The sequence below is a fragment of the Rhipicephalus microplus genome, chromosome 5 (assembly GCF_043290135.1).
Source record: "Rhipicephalus microplus isolate Deutch F79 chromosome 5, USDA_Rmic, whole genome shotgun sequence".
NCBI classification, from domain to species: domain Eukaryota; kingdom Metazoa; phylum Arthropoda; class Arachnida; order Ixodida; family Ixodidae; genus Rhipicephalus; species Rhipicephalus microplus.
In genome coordinates, this window is record NC_134704.1 from 121355787 (window position 1) to 121380293 (window position 24507).

Sequence of the window (24507 nt, forward strand, 5' to 3'; positions counted from 1 at the left end):
CGCTTACTGGAGACAATTTTGTTCAAATTGATCGAGTGCTATCGTGAAAAAAAGACTACTTGTTTTAACGGGAATTTAATAGGTTTTCGTAGTCCATGACAGAATGAACTGTAAAGTTCGTGCGTATAATTATTTTTATCCTTTGAACGCAAAGTCTAGTAACCTACAGAAACTATCCAAAGGTAAACAAAACATCGTAACGCAAAATAAAACAAACACAAACGCGTGGCTGCACTAAGTGTTAGCCAGATTGCCCAGAAACACGTTACTTTAAGGTAAATTTATAAGAAAATAGATAATGGAAGATAAAAGCTACCAAACATAAATTTCTACTTGCCAGTGGCACACCCAAAATATGGTATGGAGAAGGGGGTTGCATGTGTGTTCTGCGTGAGGCATTCGCGTACAAACACGTGCATGAACGTACATAAAGTTGGTTGACCCCCGTCCTCACCCCGAAAAAAACTTCTGCCCGGACCCAAGAGCACCTTGGCCGACGCATATGGGGTCTTGGCTGAGCCAACGAACGTATCTAAATTTATGTAAAATGGTTTCTCTCTCGCTCTACGTCCTTAGTACTTACCTTATACACATTCCCCGAAGGCTGCGTATAGTCGCCTCACCTTACGCGAGCAACAACTGCTCTGCTTGAAAGAAAACCGAGACATATGTATTATAACTTTTATTTCTTTCAGAAAATTGTAAAGAAGATATCTTTTTTAAGAATAAAAGTTCCCGTTACATAAAGGTAAGCAACCGATCCTTGGTACACTTCTGCATTTATTTTGCGATTGAACAACGTTCTTACGAAAGACTTTATTGAAGAATAAATATCTCCCTATTATGGGGACGTTATCACCTGCGCTTCGACAAGTTTGACGAACACGCACGTGCATCGACATTGCGCAGGGTAGCCAACTGGCTGCCCATAGGCTGGTTAACCTTCCTGCCGTTCTTTTCCTCCTATTCTTCTCAACTCGAGTTTCCTTAAGTTGAACAGTCAAAACGCAAGTAGGAATGAGAAAAATCGGTGGAGGTCAACCAACAAAGACCTCTAATAGAACTCCCAGTCTCCACAATTCCGTTCAGGAAATGCACAACGAACATACTGCTACCTTTACTACATAAAGGAGAGAAGGCCTTATGTAGGGCGACTCAGCAAATTGTTGTACAATGTGTATGGATGCGAGGGAAGTATATTGTATATTGAGTTTATCGGTAGTAAAAAAAAATGGGCATGGCAGCGCTTAGGCAATCATATTTTCCCGTAGAGTTCCGCAGATGCCACATTGTAACCTCCCGCTAACTAAAATCCACTTATCTAGTTTTATTTTTTTTACATTGTAAACTGTGAGGAAACGTTCTCGCGTCTTTTCGGGCACATGCACAGCAGCGCTTCTCACTTAATACTGAATACTTTTTAGTTGAACCAGGCTTCGGTAGCTTGGCATAGTGGCTCAAGTAGTGTACAACCACTGGTACCAAAAATGATTATATGAGACCCTTGAAACTTTCAGGGTAATCTATTCCAACCGTTAATCCTCTGATGCAAGTTCACGCGGTTTTCATTCAGTTTCACAGCTTCGCAACCCTTTACTTTCCAGTCTCGCTGGAGCCGAAAGAGAAGCCGTTGTTTATGACAATTTTAGTCGGAACCGCGTCCACTCCGCTTATCGTCCTGCTTGTTTATTTATCTGTCTAAAGCTTCTCAGCGTATATAGCTCAGGATGTATACACGCAACCTATCCAGAATGAGCCTCGGGCAATTCCCCTGTAAGGCCATCGTGTGTATGTGATAACTCGCATAGCAAGAACGGCCACCATGGAAAGAGACGCTAAGTCTCTTGCGATTGCCTTTTATAGTAATTAATAGGTCTACTCCGCTGCATCACGGATACTTCGCTCTACAAGTTCACCGGTGTCCCAGAAAAAGGTCACGTTCCATTCGACGATTGGCATTGCACAGTCCCTTCTATTTCTTGAGAAGCAGACAGCAAGAGGTTTCATGCCATGCTCACACAGAACAGGAAACCATGGGAAACTGAACATGTCAAGGCTTTGCGGACGAAAGCACCGAACACTGCGTCGAACACACGTGAATACACATTTCTCCGGCTATGGAACTTGCGTTGGCAGGTGGAACGAGCGGGTTTCTTTACCATGGCGTGGGCTTTCAACGTTGAAAGCTAGCTCTCACTGGCTAAAACGGTCGTCCCGCGTTCTGGCTCACAAGGAAAAGAATTTGACGAGCGCCTCGTAGAGCACTCTCGGATGAACTCCCGGTTCGGCCGTGTAGCGGACGCCGCGAATGACGCCGTCGTTCTTGTGGAAGCCAAACTCTCCTACGATGGCGCCCTCTGGCGTGCGTTCCTCATATCGAAACTTGCGAAGGCTTCCGCCTGTGTCGACGGTGTAGCCGAGGCGGTAGCTGCTGCTGATGACTCCAGGCTCGGTCAGGTTTTGGCCACTGCCAGTGTAGTCCAAGAACTCATCCAGCAGGTGGAAGGTGGACGAGGCCGAGCCTTCCAGGGCTCCGACGCCGTCAGGCTTAGAGGCGGAGGTGTTCGGTGAGCGCGTGGTGGCACTTGCACTGTTTGTGCTGGTGGTGGTGGTGATGGCGCTGACGCTGCTCACTGTGCTGACGACGGCTCGCGAGGCCACGGGAACAGGAAAATGCTGCTGCTGCAGCTGCTGCAGGTCCTGCGGTAGCTCCGACAGTGGCGCCACTCCGACGGGGGCGGAGTCCAGGACTGTGGCGCTCAGCAGAAGCGCCGCCAGCAGCGCAACCCAGTACACCTACGCCATAAGCAGGGATTCATCAATAACAATTTTTTTCTGACGCCCAGTACCACGTATGCAAAAAGTGGCCCTCTGTGAGTATATTCCTTCAGTCGGTTTAATGAAAAGCTGGTCAGCATCCCTGCTTTTTTATACTACTGATCTTCGTTTCTTTCACTCTGTTTGATTTCACCAACTACCATTCGAAGTGGCATAACTGTCGCCAGAACAACAGAGAGCTCCGTTGGTTGGTATTTATTCTAAAAGACAGGATGTGCAAACACGGACACAAGAGGAAGTCAGGGCACCACAAGGCGTGAAAATCTTGTGGTGTCCTTGCTTCTTTTTTGTCTCCTTACCTACATTTCTTGTATTTTAAAATAAAATAGTATTAACTTTTCACAGTAGCAGTATGGGTAGGTTGGCTTACAGGTTATCTGCACAATGCCTATGATAAATTTTGTTGGTATGTGCTGTATGTATTAAATCATAAAGAAATGCATGTGAAATACACATCGAATGGAGACAGTAGGGAGTCGAACAAATCACATCTAGGTATCACAAGAATGTTTACTTGCGCTATTGCCGAAGAAATGCCGCAAAAATAATACGCAAAAGTTGCATCATGCATGTTTCACAGAGACCCATGTACTCAAATTCCGGTTCAGATTGAGGAACATGATGTGTTTAAAGTTAATCGTTTATTGCTATCCCCAGGAGCACATGGACAGTACCAAAGCTTAAATACAAAAAGCACAAGTAACAAGTACAAAAGCACAAGTTTAAATACAAACAAGGTATCGGAGTTATTTATTTTTATTTACTTACTTATTTACTTATGTTCGCGATGGCGCACTTCACGGTTCGGCACTAGTTTTGATTACATGATGCAATTTCGCATTCCTTGGATTTTATTTTATGGTATAAGCGCCATTTAGGAATCTACACCCTGCGAGTTCATGCTGAGCTGCGCAACGTAATAACAATTAGGTCAATGTGACGAACAAATAGCTGACTTCGTTGTGTGCGGCATAATGAGCAAATTTTTGAATAAATCAATAAGATAGGGGCCAACACAACCACAAGTCGTGTTCGTATGGCCGACTCTGCTCAACAAACGCCGCAGCGGGCTGAAAATTTCTTTCCCACTACCGCACCATGTCATTTGCGTCACTTAGTGCTCGAGCAAGGTCGAGATCGCAGGCGGGGTGCGGCAAGGACAGACAGGCCACGCCTTTGCTGAAACGTGCGTTAGCATCGCGTTGCAGAATTACGCCCGTGGCAGGCCTCCGCCATTGCATCCTTCCTTATTTTTTACAGCAATCTGCTACCTCTAAAGCCACCCAAAATAATGAAATACATTCATGAAGCTTGTCATTTCGAAGCGTTTATTATTAATATTACTCTTACTACTGCCATTTGGTGATATGTCACTAATGATGGAATCATAGTAACTATCTTCATTTATTATTTTTGAAACCCCTATTGTACCAGTGAACCTCATTTTAAACACTCATTAACCAAAACATATTCGAAATTTAAAACAAATAATATCTCTAAAATGAGGTACCATCCGTCTCATGGCCGATCTTCCGTGGTGGGTGGCTCCAGGTCACTAAGGAATAACCAAACAACTGCTAACGATATGCCTATCATCTGCACTCGTTGGAACTTCCTCTTAATATTAATGCAAGCATGAGATATTCATGGTAATTCACTAAAGAATTTTTTTTAAATTGATGAAACTAAATTTTCGTCATGACTACCTCTGCATGGATAAAGTGAAAAAGACGTTTTCGTCACTGCTGCTTGTGAGCCATTTGACCTTTTTGAGTACTCGTCGATAACGCTGACGAAACGCGTAAATTATTTGTGATTTAGTCGTTCGCTACTGTAGTTGTTTTCGTACTTGTAGGTATTGTTTTTGATAGTTTTGACGCGGGACCAGCAATTTTGAGCAGACCACATTTCTATTAACTAACACGTAAATAAAATTCTATCAGTCTGCATATTGCCATATTCTCAAAACCTTTACACATCCTACATGTGTCCCATGAAATACAGTGTGTAATGAAATGCAATGAGATTTACTACCTACATTACCAATAAATAACAAGACAGACACGTCATACACATGATCACACATGCCGATAATGCAAGTGTAATAATAATACTTTCTATTATTCCTGTTTTTTTTCTGGATGCATTCCGGAATGTAATGTTATTGACCAACTTAATGTCGAGCAGCGTATAACTGACCAATTTATAAAAAGGCTGTAAGGTAGACATGTTAAATAATCATCAGCTTGACTGCGTAATATGTAATGTATCTTTCTCGTGATTTGCTTCTTGTATCGCCTTTTATGCTAGTACAATCACCGTTGCAAGTGTGACTTATGCTGTTGTTTTGTCTGTTAAGTTTATATAACGTGAATGTACTATTCAATACCGCTTGACTTGTGCATGTAGTCTCTTGTTGCCTAATTTGTGTTGTTCAGCAAATCTGCTACAGCCAGGGTAACTGTTTTTACTGATGTTAATGGTTTTCCTCTTTTTTTTTTCGTTTACTCCCATTCTTCTTAAAACCCTGTAAGGGGTTAACAGTATGTTGAAAATGAATAGAAATAAATAATAAACAAATAAATAAAAAGATAGCTTTCAGACGCCAACCTAAGCGCACCACATTTGTAGCAACTTGCACAGGGGACGTGCGGCTCTTCAAAATTTTTAAAGCAGACAGTCGAAATGAAAAAAATAACAATGAATCAATAATTACCTCTAGTAAATTTCCCCTCCCCTCAACAACATGCTGGCGGGAAAGCTGGTATACATAACGCGGAAATATAATGAATGAGCGAGTAAGAAATATTTTAAAATCAGGAAATTAAGCAGGATGGCTTCGTGATTGCGAAGCCACGAGTCCATGAGCGTGGTTAGCATCTTCCCTTCACAACTTCGATGCATGACCTAGCACTTTCAGGGTGATTTATTGAACACCATTTGGCGCAGTGCAACTTAAAACGAGGGCAAAGAGGCGACAGACAAAGACGTAACTGATTAGGCAACCACAAGCCCCTGAGAGTCAGTAAAACCAATTTTCTGCGAAGCATAATACACTATTGGGGATTTATTTCCTGATCCTTCTGGTTTTCCACCTAGGATGACAAGCCAATATGGAATAAATGCAATATTCTTCAGGATATCAGCTTTACTTTTTCTGTGATGGCACACCAAAAAGTAAAAAGAAATGCTGATTTCTTTCTTAGTCTACACAAGCCTAGACTCCCATCGACCGTTATCTAGGTAACTGCAATGGCTGACATGCCATGAACTCAGATATGTTTGCGCAGTGCAAGAATAAAATTTAAGATGTAGCAATGTCGGTTGTGTGGACAATAAACGTTATCATGAGGGTATGCGGACGGCCTTTCTTTACGCGTGCGAACGCTTTTCGCCTGGTTGTATTCACGCCTCAGCACGAACGTGCATCAGTATACGAAGGAGCTATGTAGGGCCTTTTCAAATGCAACGCGCATTCTAAGGCGCAGTCAACCTTGGACCAACAGAAAAGCGTCGCTGCCACTCCAGCTGTCGGTCGATGTCCATGTAAAATACCGAAGTGTTAAGGGGTAACGTAGAGACACGTGCATGGCGTTTCTACCCGCGTAGATTTCCATTCCTAATGCTTCAATCACGCCGTCCGCGGTCACGCGGTCTAATAATGCGAGCACGCCGCGCATTCGTTTGTGCCTCGCGCGAGTGACGGCCGACGTTACGAAATTCGTCCCTGTCGATAGGCGCTCAGAATGCGTGCGCAGCCATCACGCCCATCACGACCGACCGGAGGCGATGTTCTGCGCCCGCCGCAATCGATTTCACTCCTGGATTCGCTTGCACTTGTGAGCTTAGTCTCCGCGATGACAATGCTTACGCTGTCCGAGAATTTCAGCTCCTTCAACTCCTTATGTTTTATTCTTTATTTCTTATCTCTATTTCTTAACTAGCTTTCCAACCTGTTCGGTTTCTATAAAACGAAATGTACCAGCGGTAGTGGTTTAACTGTTATACGATAAGGATACTAAGCATGACAATGCATTCTCGAGCTGGGACAATGAAAACCGAAGTTTTATAGGGGTGAAACGCAACAACCGCCTTGTACTTATGTTTAGGTGCTACTAAGATAACCAAGCTGCTTAAAATTAATCTAGTGCCCTCTACTACGGTGTGTTTCGTAATATGGAGGTCTTCTAGGTAGTAAAAGCTTCTTTTATATTTCCTCTTTTCTTACTCTTCTTTCTTATTTATGTTAACTACTATTACCCCTTTCGTTTCCCCCACGTGTAGTGTAGCCAACCGAGCTGAGCTCGGTTAACCTCGTTTCCTTTCCCCTTCATTTTTTCTTTCTATGTCTCTTTCTTCTACAAAACTGATCAAACGGGTCGTAAGACAAAGCGAAGCGAACGCAAAACACGGTTTATTGCCATTAGAGGGTAACATAGAGAAAGCAGAATCTGCGCAGACGACTGAACTATTAGCAAGCTAAACGAAATTCACAGTGCCGAGTATCTCCTGAAGTTATTTCGTCCTCCGTACGCCTTTCGCGCTGGTTTTAAACCACCTCTATATAGTGTTGATCTCAGTATATTCAAATGGTAGTTACCGTTAGCAAGCGAATGTTCTGTCGTCTGCATACTTCTTTTTGTATACTTCCTTCATACTTCTTCCTTCTTACTTCTTCCTGTTCGATTCTGTCGTAGTAATGTCATATTGACAGCCTTGCTCTGTGCAGTAGATTCGTTAATTTTAGGCCACAGCGCTTCACTCTGAATTTTGCGAAAGTTGCTTCTCACAAAACTTGTTGACATTTATAGTTATTTCTGTTCACACAACCTAAAGAAACCAAGTTACGATCATATCATGTTAAATGTAGCAGAAGGAAGAGGAGTAGGAAGAGCGCTTTTGTTAGCAAAGAGGTATTTTTTAAAATAATATTATGAGTATGACTTTTTCAATCACGTTCATTTGTAGTCGAGCTTATATGAATATACTGTCTGGTTGGAATGGGAGAAAAGCAGTTATTGCACTCTTTCAGTTTTACATGCATTAATTTTATCATAAATATTCACTATTGAAAATCCCTTCTCGGTAATTTAATTCTTGGCCGATCCCCTTCAGTGGGTATGAGCCATATTTAGGACACCACCACTATCATCATCATAAGCTGCTCATGAACGTCTAGACATTTCAAAGTAGCCGATTGTTGAACAATCGTCCTTTCAGCGTGCCACTTAACAAGAAGTGTAAGGTACCGAAACACATGCAGTCACGTTCCATCTCCTAAACGTGACGGCATCTGGTCAGACCTGCATGGACAACACCGCAATGCCCCGTGAGGCATAGATGAATTTTAACTAGGGCGCAACAGACGCACCAACATTTAACGTCGACACACACCCTCAGTTGCACTGCAGTGTATACCGCGAACTGGAACCCTAGGAGGAACCGAAATGCCGCTCTACACTAAAATACGCCGTTACTTATAAGCTTAATCGCTTCAGCTTGGCCTCCAATCGAAGACGGAGCACTGTGGAAAAAGAATGAAAAGAAAACGAAAAGTAAGTATAATGCGAAAAAAGAACCGGCGTTGGTATAATCGCTGTGCCTCAAAGCGCGCGGCTACCTCAAGGCCGCAAAATGCGGCATACATATTCGAACACAATTTCTCTCCTTGTTTTTTTTTTTTTTTTCTTTTTGCTTCCACCGGTCAAACTGAGGCACGTTTCAATCCGACAACCACGAGCCAGACGGCTCTTTGGGAGGCCGCACTGACGATAGGTTCGGCATGTCGCGCCAAGTGTTTTTTGTTTGTTTATTTTCTAATTTTTTTCGTGGCTCGATTCCAACCGTTCTGGCACCCATGCAGCGGCCAGCGAGGCGTGTGAAAGCGGACTTTCCGCAGGGTTGGCGAAACGACATTCGTTCTTACTTGAAAACCCCGAGGAACGTTCTCGAATGTGCAACACATTGATATGTGGCATTATATACCCCGTAAGGGCTACAAAAGGCGCCAAACTGCGCGCCTGAAGAGTGGTGTTGCCCGTCTTTGGGCACTGGTTGTGAATTAAAATGTCGATGCCTGCGCACGCTTTTCTGCAATTGAACGCCTTTAGATCGAACAAAATGTTACATTGTTCATCGTTGTGTGCCTCACTAATGATGCCGTGCACCCTGCCCTTTCAACCCGGTCGCGTTCTTTCGCGCCTAATTTGGTCGTCTCTATTTCTCGCACTTGTTTTATTCGTTCGTCTTGATGTGAGCTGTGTACTACAGTGCCTGCCTTTCGGTTTTTCTGCCAAGGAATCGAACGTCTTACGAAGCCTCCAAACCATCAACGCTATCAAGGCTGCGAGTTTGCGGCAGCTGATGCATGAACAGCTTTTCAACGGCGACGCCAACGGCACAAGTTTGCCTCGAGTGTCTGCGTTAGCAATAATTGATATATTTTGAGAAATTGTGCGCATCGAGAAAATGTCGGCTACGATCATTCTCGTACTCGTATAGGAGTCACTAAGTAAAGAATTCAACAGTTTAAACTAGAACTGACATGCTCAATTAAACTTTTTTTCCCGAAAGCAGTTTAACTGCGGAACGTTTTACCCGGATATATTCATGAATTGCCATTTTGCGAGTGTTCTCTTTGAAAGTGGTGTGTAATATATGAGAAAGATAATATAAACATCTTACCTCAACCTCAGTAGGGCTGCAGTTCATAAAAATAGGTATATGAATAAATTTAGTGCGCTTCGTCCTTCTAATATTCAGGGAACAAAAAGAAAAGAGGTATGTATTATGACGAAGCAACGAGGGTGGCACGAAGAATTGACGTCTGTATGCATTCACTACGCGACGAAGTGGGTTCCTTAATGTCCTGGTATCCAGTCTATTGTATACATTTCATATGCTCATTTTGCAGCAAATACCTGATCTAAAATTCTAAAGGCTATAGCTTATACGAAAAAACACGGTGACAAGCTTAATCTAAAAGAAACTGGTGGGCAACAATATACGCGATACAATAAGCGGCAAAATTTTTGAACAGCGCTAGTGAGCTCAAGGAAAGGAGATAAACAAGTAAAGGCGTTGTCTTACGACAACCTTGGTCCGCGGAAAAGAGCGACTAATACAGAGTTCAACGCCCGTACGTGACATGCAGCTACAACAAGTATTTTGAGACACCCATATTTTTTTACCATGTAGCCAGAAGCACTCATGTTATACTCGTCCAGTATAAAACGAGTTTTGAAACCAAGTCGAGAAATTGCTGAAGCCTATGTGATTTCGGGACTATGTTCTGATTGTGAGAGTACTTGGTTAGTTCTCCTGAGTGATGAACGGAATGACGTTTTTTTTTCTTAAATTTGTCATGCAATTTAATATCATTTGCTGACATCTAGCATTGTATTCGACGCTGCTTACGGGAATGGCGTATGCTCGAAGTTAGTGTTATTACTCTTCTCTACTTTTTCACTTACACTAGCTCCATTCAGTATCATAAACTCTAATGACACTCCTGTAAGATTAAGCGGCGATGATTGTGCTAACTGCATAAACTTTGACATCTCATATGTAATTAACAGTTGTTATTCTGTCATTTTTGTTTGAACTCTCAAATCAATTCTTGAAATGGCGCCTAGAATTAGTCCAGTAATGAAAAGCCGGTAAATTCTCCAATGTTGAATCGTTCTGGCTGTTGGACCGGCCGCCGGCAACGCGCGGAAGAACTGGTTGTGCCTGCAGCAAACCGGGTAAGCGGGAACTTTTAGGTTATCCTCAAGAGACATCGTTATCATAGCATCCGGTGCCAACAGGCCAACACTGTTACAAAGGAAACCTGCTCGGTGGCTTTATTATCCTTTCCCGCATATGTATTTTTGACAACTGAAACTATATATGCTATGATGACCGAGTATTTCGACCAGCTGTTCGCTGCCAAAAATACCGCCGAGATGTGTGAAGAAAATCAGCTCAAGGCTAGCAAATCTCTCGTTGATGGGATCTTCGGAGAGTGGCTATCGGAAAAACCCTTTAAAGGTGAAGGCTTGCTACAAGGAAATGTTCATTATGCACTACAGGGCTCACTAACGATAATCACTTTTTTCGCAGAAGCAGTGCTTCGCCTCTGGACTTCCCCAGTACCCGACTGCAAAAATACTTTTTGCTATGGGCGTCTTACTGCAGCTTCATGTTGCTCTGCTAACGCCCAAGCCCACTTCATCATTGACATCTGTTCTTACGTTGCTATGTGCCGATCCACTTTCAAGCTTACAACATAAGAGGAGAAAGCATGTACAAAATGGTAGTATGAATTGCTGAACAACATACGATGTCCGTCGATATCACCGTTAATGGTGACTGTATGTGTGCAGCTTTTTAATTAGTAGCTATTCGTTCACGGAACTTGTGAGTACCACAAACAGAGTCGATTGGTAGTGCAAATATTTTAAAAAGGCAAAACAACGCAAGAAAGAAGCGGGTGCGCTCAAAGACGATGCGCCATTATTCTATAGTGCATGGATCCTATAGTATGGACTATTTGTAGCGGCTGTTTACGAAGCAATTAAATGTAAGCATTGTAAACTTTAGAGTTTTCTTCTCTTACAAGTTATACAACAGCAGTGTCGGTCGAGTATGTGATACCAAGTACAACGTGTGTGAGGCAGCAGCAAATAACTGTGCTAATAAGGCAGACTTTTGTACGATATACGTCACGTGTTCGAAATTCATCCAATATGCCACTATGCGGCCCTCACGCATGGTCCATTTGTAAGACCACCATTTAATTTGACCACAGCACCTGATAGCTAATCATTTAATAATAATAATAGGTCCTTTATTTTTCATCAAGCACAGCATGAAAGAGGCAGGGAGAAAAAGCTGATGAGCAGCTTGATTAGCTCCAACCCCATTTACGTCGTATATCGCGGTTTACATTAAACAAATGAAGGCAGCCTCGACCGCCCTGTTAATCGCGCACCGTAACCCCAAGAGTTCTTCCTCTATCCCTCCCGTCGGGGCAACGCAGATTTGTTTTCCGTGCGCGGACGCGATGAACTCGGCAAACGAGGTCCACTAGGCCGCACGCGCAGCTGGAGTCGAACGCCAGAACTTCCCACGCCTGTGCCCCACTGACCACATCATCCGCCCTCCCGAGACCTACGTGATCCTCCGCGGTCCGGACCACTAAATCGCCGGAACAACCACAATGCTCGCGATAGCGGCGATTCATGCACACTCGTCTGCGTTTGGTCGTGCGCGCACGAACGCGTATGACCATACGCGAGATTTGCTTGCGCACGTTTTTTTTTGTTCTTCTTGTTTCTCGCTCTCTTCCGCCCGCTCGATCACAGTTATTTTCTCTCCATTCTATCGCAAGCTATTGCATACATCTGTGACAGCAAATGTGCCCAAATTAAAAAAACAACAACAAAAAACTGGTTTCCGTCAATACGCGTGGAAGCAGAACCTCGTTGATACGTTCCCGTTTCGTTCGACAATTCGGCGCCAACTTTCTCAAAACTACGCGATGCTTTAGGGAATTCGGATTGTGCGTTTTCTCGGATTGTACGTTCCCGAAAAAAATACGCTTTTTACACGCGCGTTCTTACTTACATAATCGTTTTATGAGGTTCTACTTACATGAGCGGTGAGACTGGTAGTAAACAATAGCGTTTCGTGCTCCTCACTAGGGAAAGTTTCACCTTTGTTCGTGTGGTATCGCACGTTTTAAGCCTTTCCGATGTGGCAACAACAGCGCGAGCCATTTTTCTGGTCACTTATGTGAACAATTTGCTGTCCTAACGAAGACGAAGTCCCCTTGCCGAGACGATTTCTCCTGTGACGTTCCTCAGTCTCGACTCTTCATCCCTTCAAGCATAAATATTATGAAGTACCATAGTTCGTGCCAGAATATTCAGCTTACAGTTAGTTCGAAATTTTCTAGTGTCATTCAGATAGAAATGCAAATAATGACACCTACAATCAATACAGCTCGCTGCCGAGAAAAAATCTTCAGGGTGTGTGTTGCACGCTTCGTAGCAGTGTACGTACGCTATACCTGCTACACCTACAACAGGCCGCTGTTCACCGAGACGACACACTTCACATAACGTACGCAGTCGTATCGTGTGTTTCATCAGAGAGGAACACTCGCCATTACGCCCTTCCATTGGCGGCCTCTTTACATCCGAACAGCCCGACATCGGAGAAATGCAAATGTCGCTAATGCCACCTTATCGCTTCTCAATATTAATTTCGCAATGCACCGTGACTCGAAGCTCGAGCTGTCTCTCTGAATAAACATTTATCTCTATACCAGTTTTTCAGAAGTGTTTCACTAACCGGAGCTTCCGACGATGCTTTTTCTTGCGTGTTGCAAATAATCATTTATTATGTCTTCCTTTAACTAGATCGCTTCTGCCCCGTCGCAGTGGTCTAGCAGCTAAGATACTCGGCTGCTGACCCGCAGGTCACGGGTTCGAATCCTTGCTGTGGCGGCTGCATTTCCGATGGAGGCGGAAATGTTGTAGGCCCATGCGCTCAGATTCGGGTGCACGTTGAAGAACCTCAGGTGGTCAAAATTTCCGGAGCCCTCCACTACGGCGTCTCTCATAATCATATAGTGGTTTTGAGACGTTAAACCCCACATATTAATCAAACTAGATAGCTTCCTTTCCTTCATTTCTGTCTATTAAATCTGTTTATCTGCAACCTGTTTGCAGTAGGCCTCGATTTCAGCTGTGTTTTCACGCTTCAGTAATGTGTGGCATAGAGATAGATTTTAGTGCAGGCAACTTCCATACATTCTGATGAAAGCAATTATGGTGCGTATTTAACCGCAAAAGACACAAGGGTGAAGTATAGAAGGACACCGTTAATATAAGCCAAAAAGATAGGATTGTGTCACAGATGCCACCGGAGCCACCCTAGTATCATGCGAAGTCCCTAAATGAATACTTCAACCGGTCCACAATATCACTGGTAGTCGTGGGTGTCCGTATTTTGAATGATTTACTGTTATACAATACACTCTACCAACTAGTCGAGCTGTCTGCGTTATCTGAGGCAATCGAGCCCGATTTCACCGGTAATGCGCCGACAAGCTGCGAAATTCCTACGTGCAATTGTAAGAAATTCTAGGTTAACGCTGTGCTTCTCTGAGCCAATCCAAATGACCTGCGCCCCTCAAGACAAAATCTTTTCTATCGCTCCTATAGAAAACGTTAGTTGAAGCACATCGGCAGAAGTGGCGTGGGGCTCGAGTATTCCCGTTGCTCTTGCAAATGAATAATATACATGTCACAAGTCTTTTTTTTTTTACGTCCATATTGTTCCAACGTCGATAAAAGTAATCGCCATCTTACAATCATAGCCACGTTACATGGCCATCGCCTGCTAGTGAATGCCTTTGAATCTGTTTTTAGCAACTATTAACTGCAAAGCAATAATTTGATACCTGCGTCTCTTCGGAAATTTTTATGAATGTTATAGAGTGGCTACATCTTAGATAGCACGGCATTCTTAATACGTTGTCATTTTCCTGTTACTTAGTCAAACGGGCGATCTTCAAAGGGTTATGCAGCATTCGAAAACGCTGTAGCGTACAGTTGCACTAGCATTTTATTTAGCTAAGCGAATACGAAAATCTCTTGTCCAAGATGCGAACAATGTTCCTAACGCAAACACACTTTTCGTATCTGTACAACTGTTGCCACCTTGTTAACTATGTAGCGGCATCAAATAATTGAGTCTTTTAAACAGCCGCCCCGCCGTGGTGGTCTAACGGCTAAGGTACTCGGCTGCTGACCCGCAGGTCGCGGGATCGAATCCCGGTTGCAGCGGCTGCATTTTCCATGGAGGCAAAACTGCTGTAGGCCCGTGTTCTCAGATTTGGATGCACGTTAAAGAACCCCAAGAGGTCGGCGTCTCTCATAATCATATGGTAATTTTGGGACGTTAAACCCCACGTATCAACCAACCAATCAATAAATTAGTCAATCTTCCAAACAACCTGCCATCAATGTGCAATGACCGCATGAACATAGCTTCTTTAGACATGTACTTACAAGCTGCGGTGAGCATGCTGGTCGCGATCGTTGAACGAATCTCAAGGGCCCAAGAATTTTTCGTTCCGCCCACGTGAATGTTTGACAGCAAAATTTTAGCCATTGCCTACGCCCTTCTTTGACACACTGCCAGCGACCCGAAGTCGCTAATATGTAAGACAAGGTCACCTGCGCAGTACGGAGCAGCATCCCGATGTCGGCCATGGAAGGACGGCAAGACGCGTGCGCCGCCACAGTCACAGACCGAACAGCATAGCCGCGCGTTTGTGAAGGCCCGGCGCTGAGCGGCTTGGCAGATGTCGCAGTGGAATGGAATCCTTTGTCCCGGTGCCCTTCGGTTCAGGAGGTCCCACGTGCCGAATATTCCCGGTTCTTGAGTGCCTCAGTGTTCTAACGATGTACAGCTTAAAGTAGAACTCAACTAACTTCGTACGGAAAACACCGCTGGTATCAACGCCGCCAGGATCCAAGGAAAGAACAAACGTCTTCTATTCCTGAACGAGGCTTCTCTGGTTATCCGTCAGGAAACTGTAGAGTAGCCCGGCAGTACGGTAAAACAATCTTTTGATGTTGTCCTCTTGGGTTCAGGCTGTCGTTGTCGAAGAGATGATGGCAACTGACGCGAGTCAAGCTCGGCGCGCTTGTCAAGGACAGCTGCTCCGATGGACTTGGATATACTTCCTCACCGTCGGAACGCGCACTCGAATGCGCGCAGGGGACTGCTCAACGACCAACACTTCTTGAGTGAAGACTCTCAGCGCCCGAAAACCACACCCCAGTAGGTAAAAGTGACTCTCCTGGGCTCCGGCGGCTGGGATATCCGGAATGTACTTGCGAGTGATCCTGGACCTCTCCTCTCTGGGAGCGCGAACACAAAAGAGTTGTATCTTGACAGGTGAAAGTTCTTGAATGTCGTTATCTTGAAAGAGAGTACAGCTGCAAGGGACCTGGAGGTTAACGGTAGTCCACAGTTGTCAGCGGAAGAAGCGTGAGCGGAAGGGCAGCGGCTCCGGAGGAGGCCTGGGGCTCCTGGAGGGGGAGGTGACCCGCGCGGCGCAAAGCGTCGCTGCTGCCAGTCGCTGCGGTAGCTAAAGAAAAAGGAGAGCGGCGGCCAGTGGCCGCGCTTTCAGCGACGCCAGCAGCAGGTGCGAGGGCGCATTCCAGTTTCGCTAGCGGCGAGGAAACCACGTGGTCGGTGCACGGCACCCCGCGCGTGTCGTCGAGCCTTTAGCTGAACGCGCGCTCTCAACAGCTGATCCGATCCGCCGCGACGGCAGCCTGGGCAAGGTCGCCCAGTTCGCGCCCGTTGGCTTCGCCGCACTGCGCTACCCTCTCGGGCGAAGACGACAAAACAGGAACAAGAAACACCTCGACTTGTCTCGATTAAAAACGACCCGCTCATTGCTTTGCTACACGCTGGCTTTTCTTTCCCTCTCGCGTCTCGTTCTCTTGTGATGGCATATATTTGTTTGATTCGCATATTGACCCATTGTGCGTGAGCGAGGCAGTTACAGTCTCTGGTATGCCTGCGGGCCATCACGCCGATCATAGCGCCCTTCTCGTATCGGTCCTCCTTCACTTCCCGCCCACCCAAAGCCTGTGATCGTTGTTGGCTTTCGTTTCCGGCTGGAGCCAACTGGTTGGATTGCTCCCCGCAATTTGCTTAAATGCGTGAGCGTGCTTGCGTGTGCGTGCATGCGATCACGTTCAGCGGTGGGCACACGTGAGTGACTCCAGATGAATTAAAACCGAGGAACCTGTCCGAAAGAGGGGGAGAAAGAGGAAGTTCGCTTGGTTGAGAAGTCAGGTCCGGGAAAGCGGAGACCCACTTCCGGCGTGAATACTAGTCCGCAGGTGCTCATCAGAACTGTTAGAGCTGTGCGCTCGACGGATTGGGCTTCAACAGCTGTTAGGTAATTGACGCAGTCATTTGACCATTACCGGCAGCTTCTTATTGAATTTTCTGCCGCCATGTTTGGGAGAAGAAATGACAAGGTGAACGAGTAACGGTAGTAAAACAGATTGTCGGTATCTAAACGGAAGCTCAAGTACACTTTAAAAAATAGGGTAGCAGTACTTGCTATTTTTGGGGCTGTGATGGCTTGTCACATACGTTACAGACCTGCTATTAGGTGCAGTTTAGTAACGGCGAGGGTGGTGATGAATATTACCTTTGCCATTACTAACAGCTTTTAGTAACTATTACTACCCAAGCTGTTACTAACCACAGGTAGTAACCTATAAATGTTTTTAAAAAGTAGTAACCAATTACTATGTTTTATTTGGCACCTTACTTTTGATTTGTTATTACTGGTCAATCACGTCCATTACGGCACAACTCCGGGTGATTTTGCGTGGTGAGTCACGAACGCGATGACTAGACAATAAGTAAACGACCCGAGGAGTATATATAGGCCTTACTTTGAACATGCCTGTTAGAGGATAGCACTTGTGCTTCAGAATGAGCTATAAAATAATGTGAGCCTAGATCACTATACCATGCTACCTAGCTACGTGTGTTTGGGGACGCAGCAAACAAACTGTATAAGCCGTACTTATAGAATATCATACGTCATATCTATTTAGTATAAACGTGCTACAAGAAAGAATTATCTACAACGGCTGAAACAAGCTACCGAACTTAATAACATTGCCTCAGTGCACTTGAATAGATCACTGTGCTGCTATATTGGTGGTTTAAAGGTGATAATCGTCAATAGGGTTTACGTGGCAAAACAGCGATATTTTATTCAGATAGGCTAAGTGAAGGACTTCGAATTAATTTTGACCGTATGTTTAATTTGGATCCACCTGCCATGTTTGCTGTAAAATATGAAGTTTGTTGTAATAGTCTATTACAACGCGAGTAGCACTTGCTTATGCTTCATTCACTTGTACTTCTCCGTTTTGGTATAGCAGAGCGACGCTTAGGTGTATCGGTGACGTAATTTTTACCAGGTTTTTTCCCAATCTGTGAATATCTCCTGCGTCATATTTCCGTTTAGAAATGATCCATCAATACGATTCCTCCTATAAACTAATACAATAGGTATTACCCACTATGTTAGATTATATAGTGAACGGCCGGGTAGCAAAAAAGGTAGTAACTGTGTGGGAAAGTTAGTAATGGCATGCAGTTAGCTACCTACGTCATTCCAGTTACTAATTGTGTATTAACTTTAGTAAACAGGTATTAAACACTGAGTAATGGTTGCATAAGTGGTAAATAACGTATATGTAGTAAAAAGGTAGCAAAGGTTTAGTGATGGTTCAAGGAAGGTAGTAAGCGCTGCAGTTACTACCTATCTGCTTGCCGTTGCTATAGCTTTAATTACTTTAATAGCGCGCGATTCATGGCCTTCAATGTATTCACCCGCACTCTCAGCGAGTTAAACTAAGGCAGGTTCATAGCACGAGCTGATGTCAACTTCTTACACCACTGTATTTAGCGCTGGCTGGTGCAAACGTAGGCTTGTGACTATCACTCCAACCCGCAATCACCGCGCGAACAGAGTTATATTAAGCAATAAAGTATATAGATACTGTGCTGTTTAATGCACTCAACAACACTCTTGTACGTACTACAGGTCTTCTAGAATCACGCATGAAAAATGCAGAGCAAGAGCTTCGGGAAATGGAAATCGAGTCTATCGATCATCGAATAAACAATTGCGCAACATTTTGTGCCGAGTACGAACGCATGTAGCCGTTCCATCACTTGAAAAAGCGGCATCGATGGAACGGTGCAAACAGTTCTCACGACCTTTGGGCATTGCTTTGAAGGACGCAAGACCAGTTGGCTGAGCCAGCGAACCATCCGGTATATGAAGCCGCGAAAAACTTCCCGACCAATATAAGGCTCCACTATTTGTACGTATACGTTCATGAAAGTGTATCAGTCTTCCGTTTTAAAGTCCGGTCAGGAAAGAAGACGCTAAGCGTTGGAGCGTTGTTTCGGTGCTTTCCAAAGCCGTGTTAGCAATCTTTTCCTATGTGAAAATGGCTATAGGTTGACACTTGAGGTGCAGCTGTCACACAATATATAGCGGCATTTAAGCATATATTTGGGCAAGGCGCTGCTTGATGTAAGATTGTCTAAGTGTAGTACTATGAAAATGTTTTTGTCTCTATAACCACGCGTGAACTTTAATAGACTGCGCACAAACACTGATTTAGATTGAACGGCTTCCGTAACGTTCGTCTAATACTCGGGACGAAAATGATGAGAATCAAAAAGCGTAGGATGGCCTTGGAACTGTGAATTTCATTCAATATATTTAAAAACTTTGAAATTTTGAGTTTTTGTTTGAAGTGTACTCATGACAGTGTGTGGCAACGTGACCCTTAAGCATGACGCATGCGGCATTTTTGATAACGTTTCCTGAAGTTTTAATATTTTGTGGAACGGCTACGACTGCCATAACTGATACATGATGCGTGCAATAAGGTTTGAAGGATTGCTTTTGGTACACAGAAACTATAGTTGCTTGAAGTTAGAGAATCAGAAGTTGTTGTGTACCCAGGTGCATCAAGTCTCAAAATTCGAGTACGCAGTATGAGTTGTGTATGAGCGTGAGCGAAACCCAATACGCCAAATACAGTGTATCGGGTACAAGCGGGCATCGGGAACACCCGCGCAGCCGTAGGCCACGTTATGTCGCACGAATTGTTTTTGTGGCACGTGCATACATACAAAGAACTCCAATTAAAGTTCCTGTGTTTTTTTTTTTTTTTTTTTTGCAAGGGCAACAACTCTAACCCAAGTGACGGCCCGGAATTCTTGAGTCCTGGCGGCTTCCTTGGCACACTAAACAACCCAAAGTTGATCTTCAAGGACAGAGCTATGTAACACAGCCTGTAAGCGCACAGAGGCTTGTAGCACACGTCCTTAATATTTCTTACCAATCATTCCACGCTCGCCTATGCAAAATGTCGAACCAACTAACCCAAAAACTGACTATATGTTGACTACTTCATCACACGTTCAGGCGGTCGAGCAAAGTCAGCGTGACAGCGCAGTGCTCGTCAGACCTGGCGTGTGGATTTATCTCTTGGGTGGTTGGTGAAGCGAAAGCGAATAATCATTGCCAATGTCAGGTTGGGCCTGCTAGCGAATGCGCCAAGTATAACCTTTTCTTCTACAGTTTATTAATGACAAGCGTGAGCAGGGTTCCTGGGAAAGCCAACTATGACCTCAGCAACACTACCCCCTCCCCCCTCCTCGAATCGTCTATCGGTGAAGTCCATAAGCACGCCCAGGGTTCCCCTTCAACTGCAGTCGGGCTTCATTCCGGCCGTGGAGGTCGCATTTTGATGGAGGCGAGACGCTATAGAGGCCACTTTCACTGCGTGACTTCAATGCATGCTAAACCACACCAGATGCTTCAAATGTCAGGAGCCCTCCGTGAAGTATCCGTCTTCTTTGCAGCGAAGAAAAATGAATGTGGTCTCGGCATATTTCACTTCTAGCACGAAGCACGCAGCTTTCAATCTCACTTAATATTTCTGTTAAACAGCCAATCCTCCCTCCAACGCATGAAGAGTCGCCTCACGTTCGGAGCGAAAGGTTCGAGATGTGTTCTCAGAAAACTGTGCGTACGCTGTCTTTCAAAGAGGGCTCCGGTTATTATGACTAGCACTGTAATGAGGTTCGGTTTTCCCACACTGGCTGCGTGGGTGATACTTAAAAAAAAAGTCTAGCTCAACCATACTCGCCTAATGCCTTCACTGTCCCTAATGGGACGTCAGTTCCCGTCCAGCGTGTAACGATGCACGGGAAGCAGTGGAGCAACGTTTAAACTTGACAGCTGGTCTGGCACCGCCGCCTACCGTAAACGTTCCAGCCGCTGACCCGTAACCAGCTACTCGTTCCCGTAGTTCTCGCAAAGTGCTGCTGCCACCCGGTCGTAAAAGTCTCGGCGCAAGGCACCCGGAGGTCGGCGACACTCTTAAATCCGCGCCTGTTCCGACGTAAAGGGTTCAGGAGTCATACCTCAGGAATGACTCAAAGAAGAAAAAAAGTTGCACAGAGAAACTTCGTAACATAAAAATACACTCCCGTACAAGCATAGGTAAGGTGAGCTGATGCGGGTGAAGGCTAGGAGCCAAGGAATCATAAGGCACTCTAACTAAAACCAGAAACTTCAGAGAAGCTCTAAAGAGTTGGCTGCCATGCTACCGTGAATTGGAAAGCGAGAAATACAAGTTAATTCAGATCCTTAAATTTACCTCTACAAAGAGCACAAAAATAAAAATAAGGGGTTAGTGGGAGGTATCCAGGGGGAAGGAGGAAAGTAAGCGATGAATAATAATGCCGGGAGGGGGGGGGGGAGACAGCAGTCGGGCACATGATAGCACCATTTCATACACACAGCATCACTGCGATAAAAAACGTTCTCTGAAGAACAACTACACGCACCGCTTGCAAAAATAAACAAAAAAAAACCATTTCAAACGTTGCAGTGAGCGTTTATTGCTCCTGTCAAAAGCGAAGCAAGTCGACAAATCCGGAGAGGAAATGCGAGCTTTCTGGCTCTCAACTCGTCAGACGAGGTCCGACGCGGGCGAGTGCACTCCGCCACTCTACCAGGTTGAATTTCAATCACCTCTCCGAGTACGTTTACACTGCCGCTACAGGAAAGAAAAAAAAAACGGAGAGAAAAAAGCGTCCGACTTGGCTTTCTTGAGAACGCGAGAGCCCTTGAAAAACGGAGCTGTGCTAATTGGATAAGCACCCCGGCCTAACGCATAGTGGGTGCAGTGCAGGCCTCTGGGAAGGTGCGAGAGTTGTTTCATCAAACAAAAGATAAAACGCAGTTGGTATACAGGGCAAGGGTCGAGAGGCTTTTTAGCCTCTTATGGCCCGGCTATTTTGCTTCGAGAAAAGTGTTTAAGCTATGGTTAAAAGCTTTTTTATGTGAGCTAGAAACATTCAAAATTACACTCACACCACTTCACAACCCTAGCAGACGTTTGTTGATTCGGTTAAGAGAAAAAAAAAGAGAGACAAACATGCCTTTTGAAGTGGAAGATTGCCTTTTTATATGCATGTTTTCGCATCTCAGACACACATTTCTCACTCGGAACAGTCCGTGATTTTATTGTTGAGAAGGTGATTTCAAACTATGACACTCAGTGAACACAGACGCACGAGTTCTTTAAGCAATCCACTAACTTGGAAGCAAAAGCGCCATGCAAGTACGCGTTTTCTTTTTCTTTTTTTATGTCACAAAGCGCCCCAAGCCGATGGCTTTGCTGACATGTGGCGTTACATGACTTTCGAATGGTAGTTAATATTACCTGTCCTGGTCTGCCAGTGTGAATTTACGAGTATTGATGCCACATGTCATAAAAGCGTGACAACAGGATACATAAGGTCACAAAGCACAGCATGACGTAACCGAGACGCAAGTGTGTAACAGCATGTACGTGTCACCTCAGCACAGTACGTAACATGTACTGTGCAACCTTCACTCACATGCAAATGTTAAGTCTGATTGTGTTTTGCGCGAAACTCGTGATTCGCGTATTTTTTACGTGTATTTCGAGCTGGGAAGAGGGGAAGGGGGGCGGTGCTGAAATGCATTTTGAAAAGGAACGGGGTTTTCAATGTTTTGCCCGTATTCAAAATTCTATGCAAAATAAAAATCCGGCAGACCCAACGTACTATTGAAATCCATGCAATGCTAAGGACTCAGCGAGACGCAGTTCAAACCACACTCTTTAGCTTTGAGACTACTCAAGGCATTCATGCCGCGGCGCGTAGTTCTTTGTTGTCTGTTTGTAATAAATGAATGGATGTACATTAGACTAGACAACGAGCTAATGAAGCGTATATTCTGGTGATACCTTGCATGTCTCGTTATTTATATTTCTCAAGTTCATGGCGCAGAAATTTTAGTAAATATCGTGTTAATGGAACACCCGCGATGGTACTAAGATTGTCTCATGCAAATCAGGAAGTACACGCTAAGTACGATACTATGTTTTGGTTATGATGTATTGTTTCTTTTACTGATACTCTCTTGTCATGGGAAATAAGTTTGGTGTACATAAAAATAATGCAGCGGCAGAGAGAACACTGAACCGTCGAATAACGCGTTCGATGCTCTAACCGCTGAGCTACCACAGTGGCCTGAGAACACTGAACCGTGTTGTGCAAATCATGAGGTACGTGTTATGCATAGCATGATTTTCATGTTACGACCTGTCATTTACGTTCCTCACACCCACAAGACAACCCTTGCCAACTTTGAAATATATATATATATATATATATATATATATATATATATATATATATATATATATATATATATATATCTTGCCAACTTCGCAATATATATAATATATATATGAATCAGCACGAAGGCCGTCTAATCGAAAATTATGCCGTACATTACACGTATATCATGATTTTGAATGATTTGAAGGTTACAAATGAAGGACGGCGAACTTCAGAGGCTCGTTTTATGTTATTTTTTGCTAGACGCAGTAATAACTAAAATTGACTGAAAATAAAGCCAAGCAAAGTAGAGGGTATGTCATTTGCAGCAAATATGATGCAACTGTCAAGAGCGTGAAGTGGGCGAGAAGATGAAACTTAGCGCAGGCAGGGACCGAACCTGGGACGTTCAGGCGCAGTATGACTGATCTGTGGCTGCGGTTATCCACTAGCAAACATTTTCGGTTATGTCTTTCACATTATCGGGTACATTTTAAACCACAATAATGACACATGCGAAGCGTATTGTTTCTGTCGGCGGTACCATAGAGATGGTATTATTAAGGAATAATTAATCAATTGATTGATGAAAGGTGCACCGCAATACGATAAACTGTTTATTTTCGTTGATATCCGCCTTTCGTATATTCGAGTTAATCAGTAAAAGCTATTATATTACTTAATTTCAATGCAGTGATGACAGGCGACGAGAAACTTCTGGAATTTCACTATATAATGCCGATCAAGAGCCATGCCTGTGACACTTCGCAGTGCATTGTGGGGCTGGGCGAGTCAGATAAACACTGCATAGCTCCGACTGTTTTCTCGAGTTCCAAGTACGATCAGTCCGCTGCGATGGTGTAGCGGTTACGTTGCTTAGCTGCTGACCCGTAGGTCGCGGGTTCGACACCGGCCGCGGTGGTCGCATTTTGGGGAGGCGAAATGGTAGAGGCCCGTGTATTGCGCCATGTCAATGCGCGTTAAAAAACACCCAGATGGTTGAAATTTTCGGCGTCCTCCACTAAGGCGTCTCTTATAATCGTATCGTAGTTTCGGAACGCAAAGACCCCACGCGTTAAGTACGATCGTATAACGACGCTGTCGTCAGTCAAAAGCCCACTCCATTTACCGTCGCATTGCGCATGTGCGATACCTTACGTTTCGCAGCCAGCATTGACACGCGAACACTCCGTTAAAACACACCCTATATATGTTCCCTCTTGTATCGTTTTAAACAGTATCCGTCAAAATAGCTTCATGCAATTAGCTAAAACGGTTGCTTGTATCAGTTACTTGAACCAGCAACAAATATGTGTGGCATCTCCACAGCTGTGCAACCTGGGGAAGTGTGGCACACATGTACCTACAGCGATTCCCGTTCCT

The 24507-nt window shown here is 44.4% G+C and overlaps 1 protein-coding gene across 1 annotated transcript; it reads right to left on the minus strand.

The window, feature by feature from the left end:
* Window positions 1-667: 667 nt before the first annotated feature.
* On the minus strand, window positions 668-16024 carry LOC142817911 (uncharacterized). Its single transcript, XM_075895862.1, has 2 exons — window positions 15069-16024; window positions 668-2796 (listed from the first exon to the last, which is right to left on the minus strand). The coding sequence occupies exons 1-2, from the start codon at window positions 15102-15104 to the stop codon at window positions 2227-2229; spliced, it is 606 nt and encodes a 201-aa protein (XP_075751977.1). The 5' UTR covers window positions 15105-16024; the 3' UTR covers window positions 668-2226.
* Between the last annotated feature and the right edge of the window lie 8483 nt (window positions 16025-24507).

Coding starts and splice junctions, on each gene's coding strand:
- LOC142817911 (XM_075895862.1), bottom strand. CDS start 15,104: ATGGCCGACATCGGGATGCTGCTCCGTACTGCGCAG. Junction 2,797..15,068: donor TGCTGCTCCGTACTGCGCAG/GTGACCTTGTCT, acceptor CTTATGGCGTAG/GTGTACTGGGTTGCGCTGCT.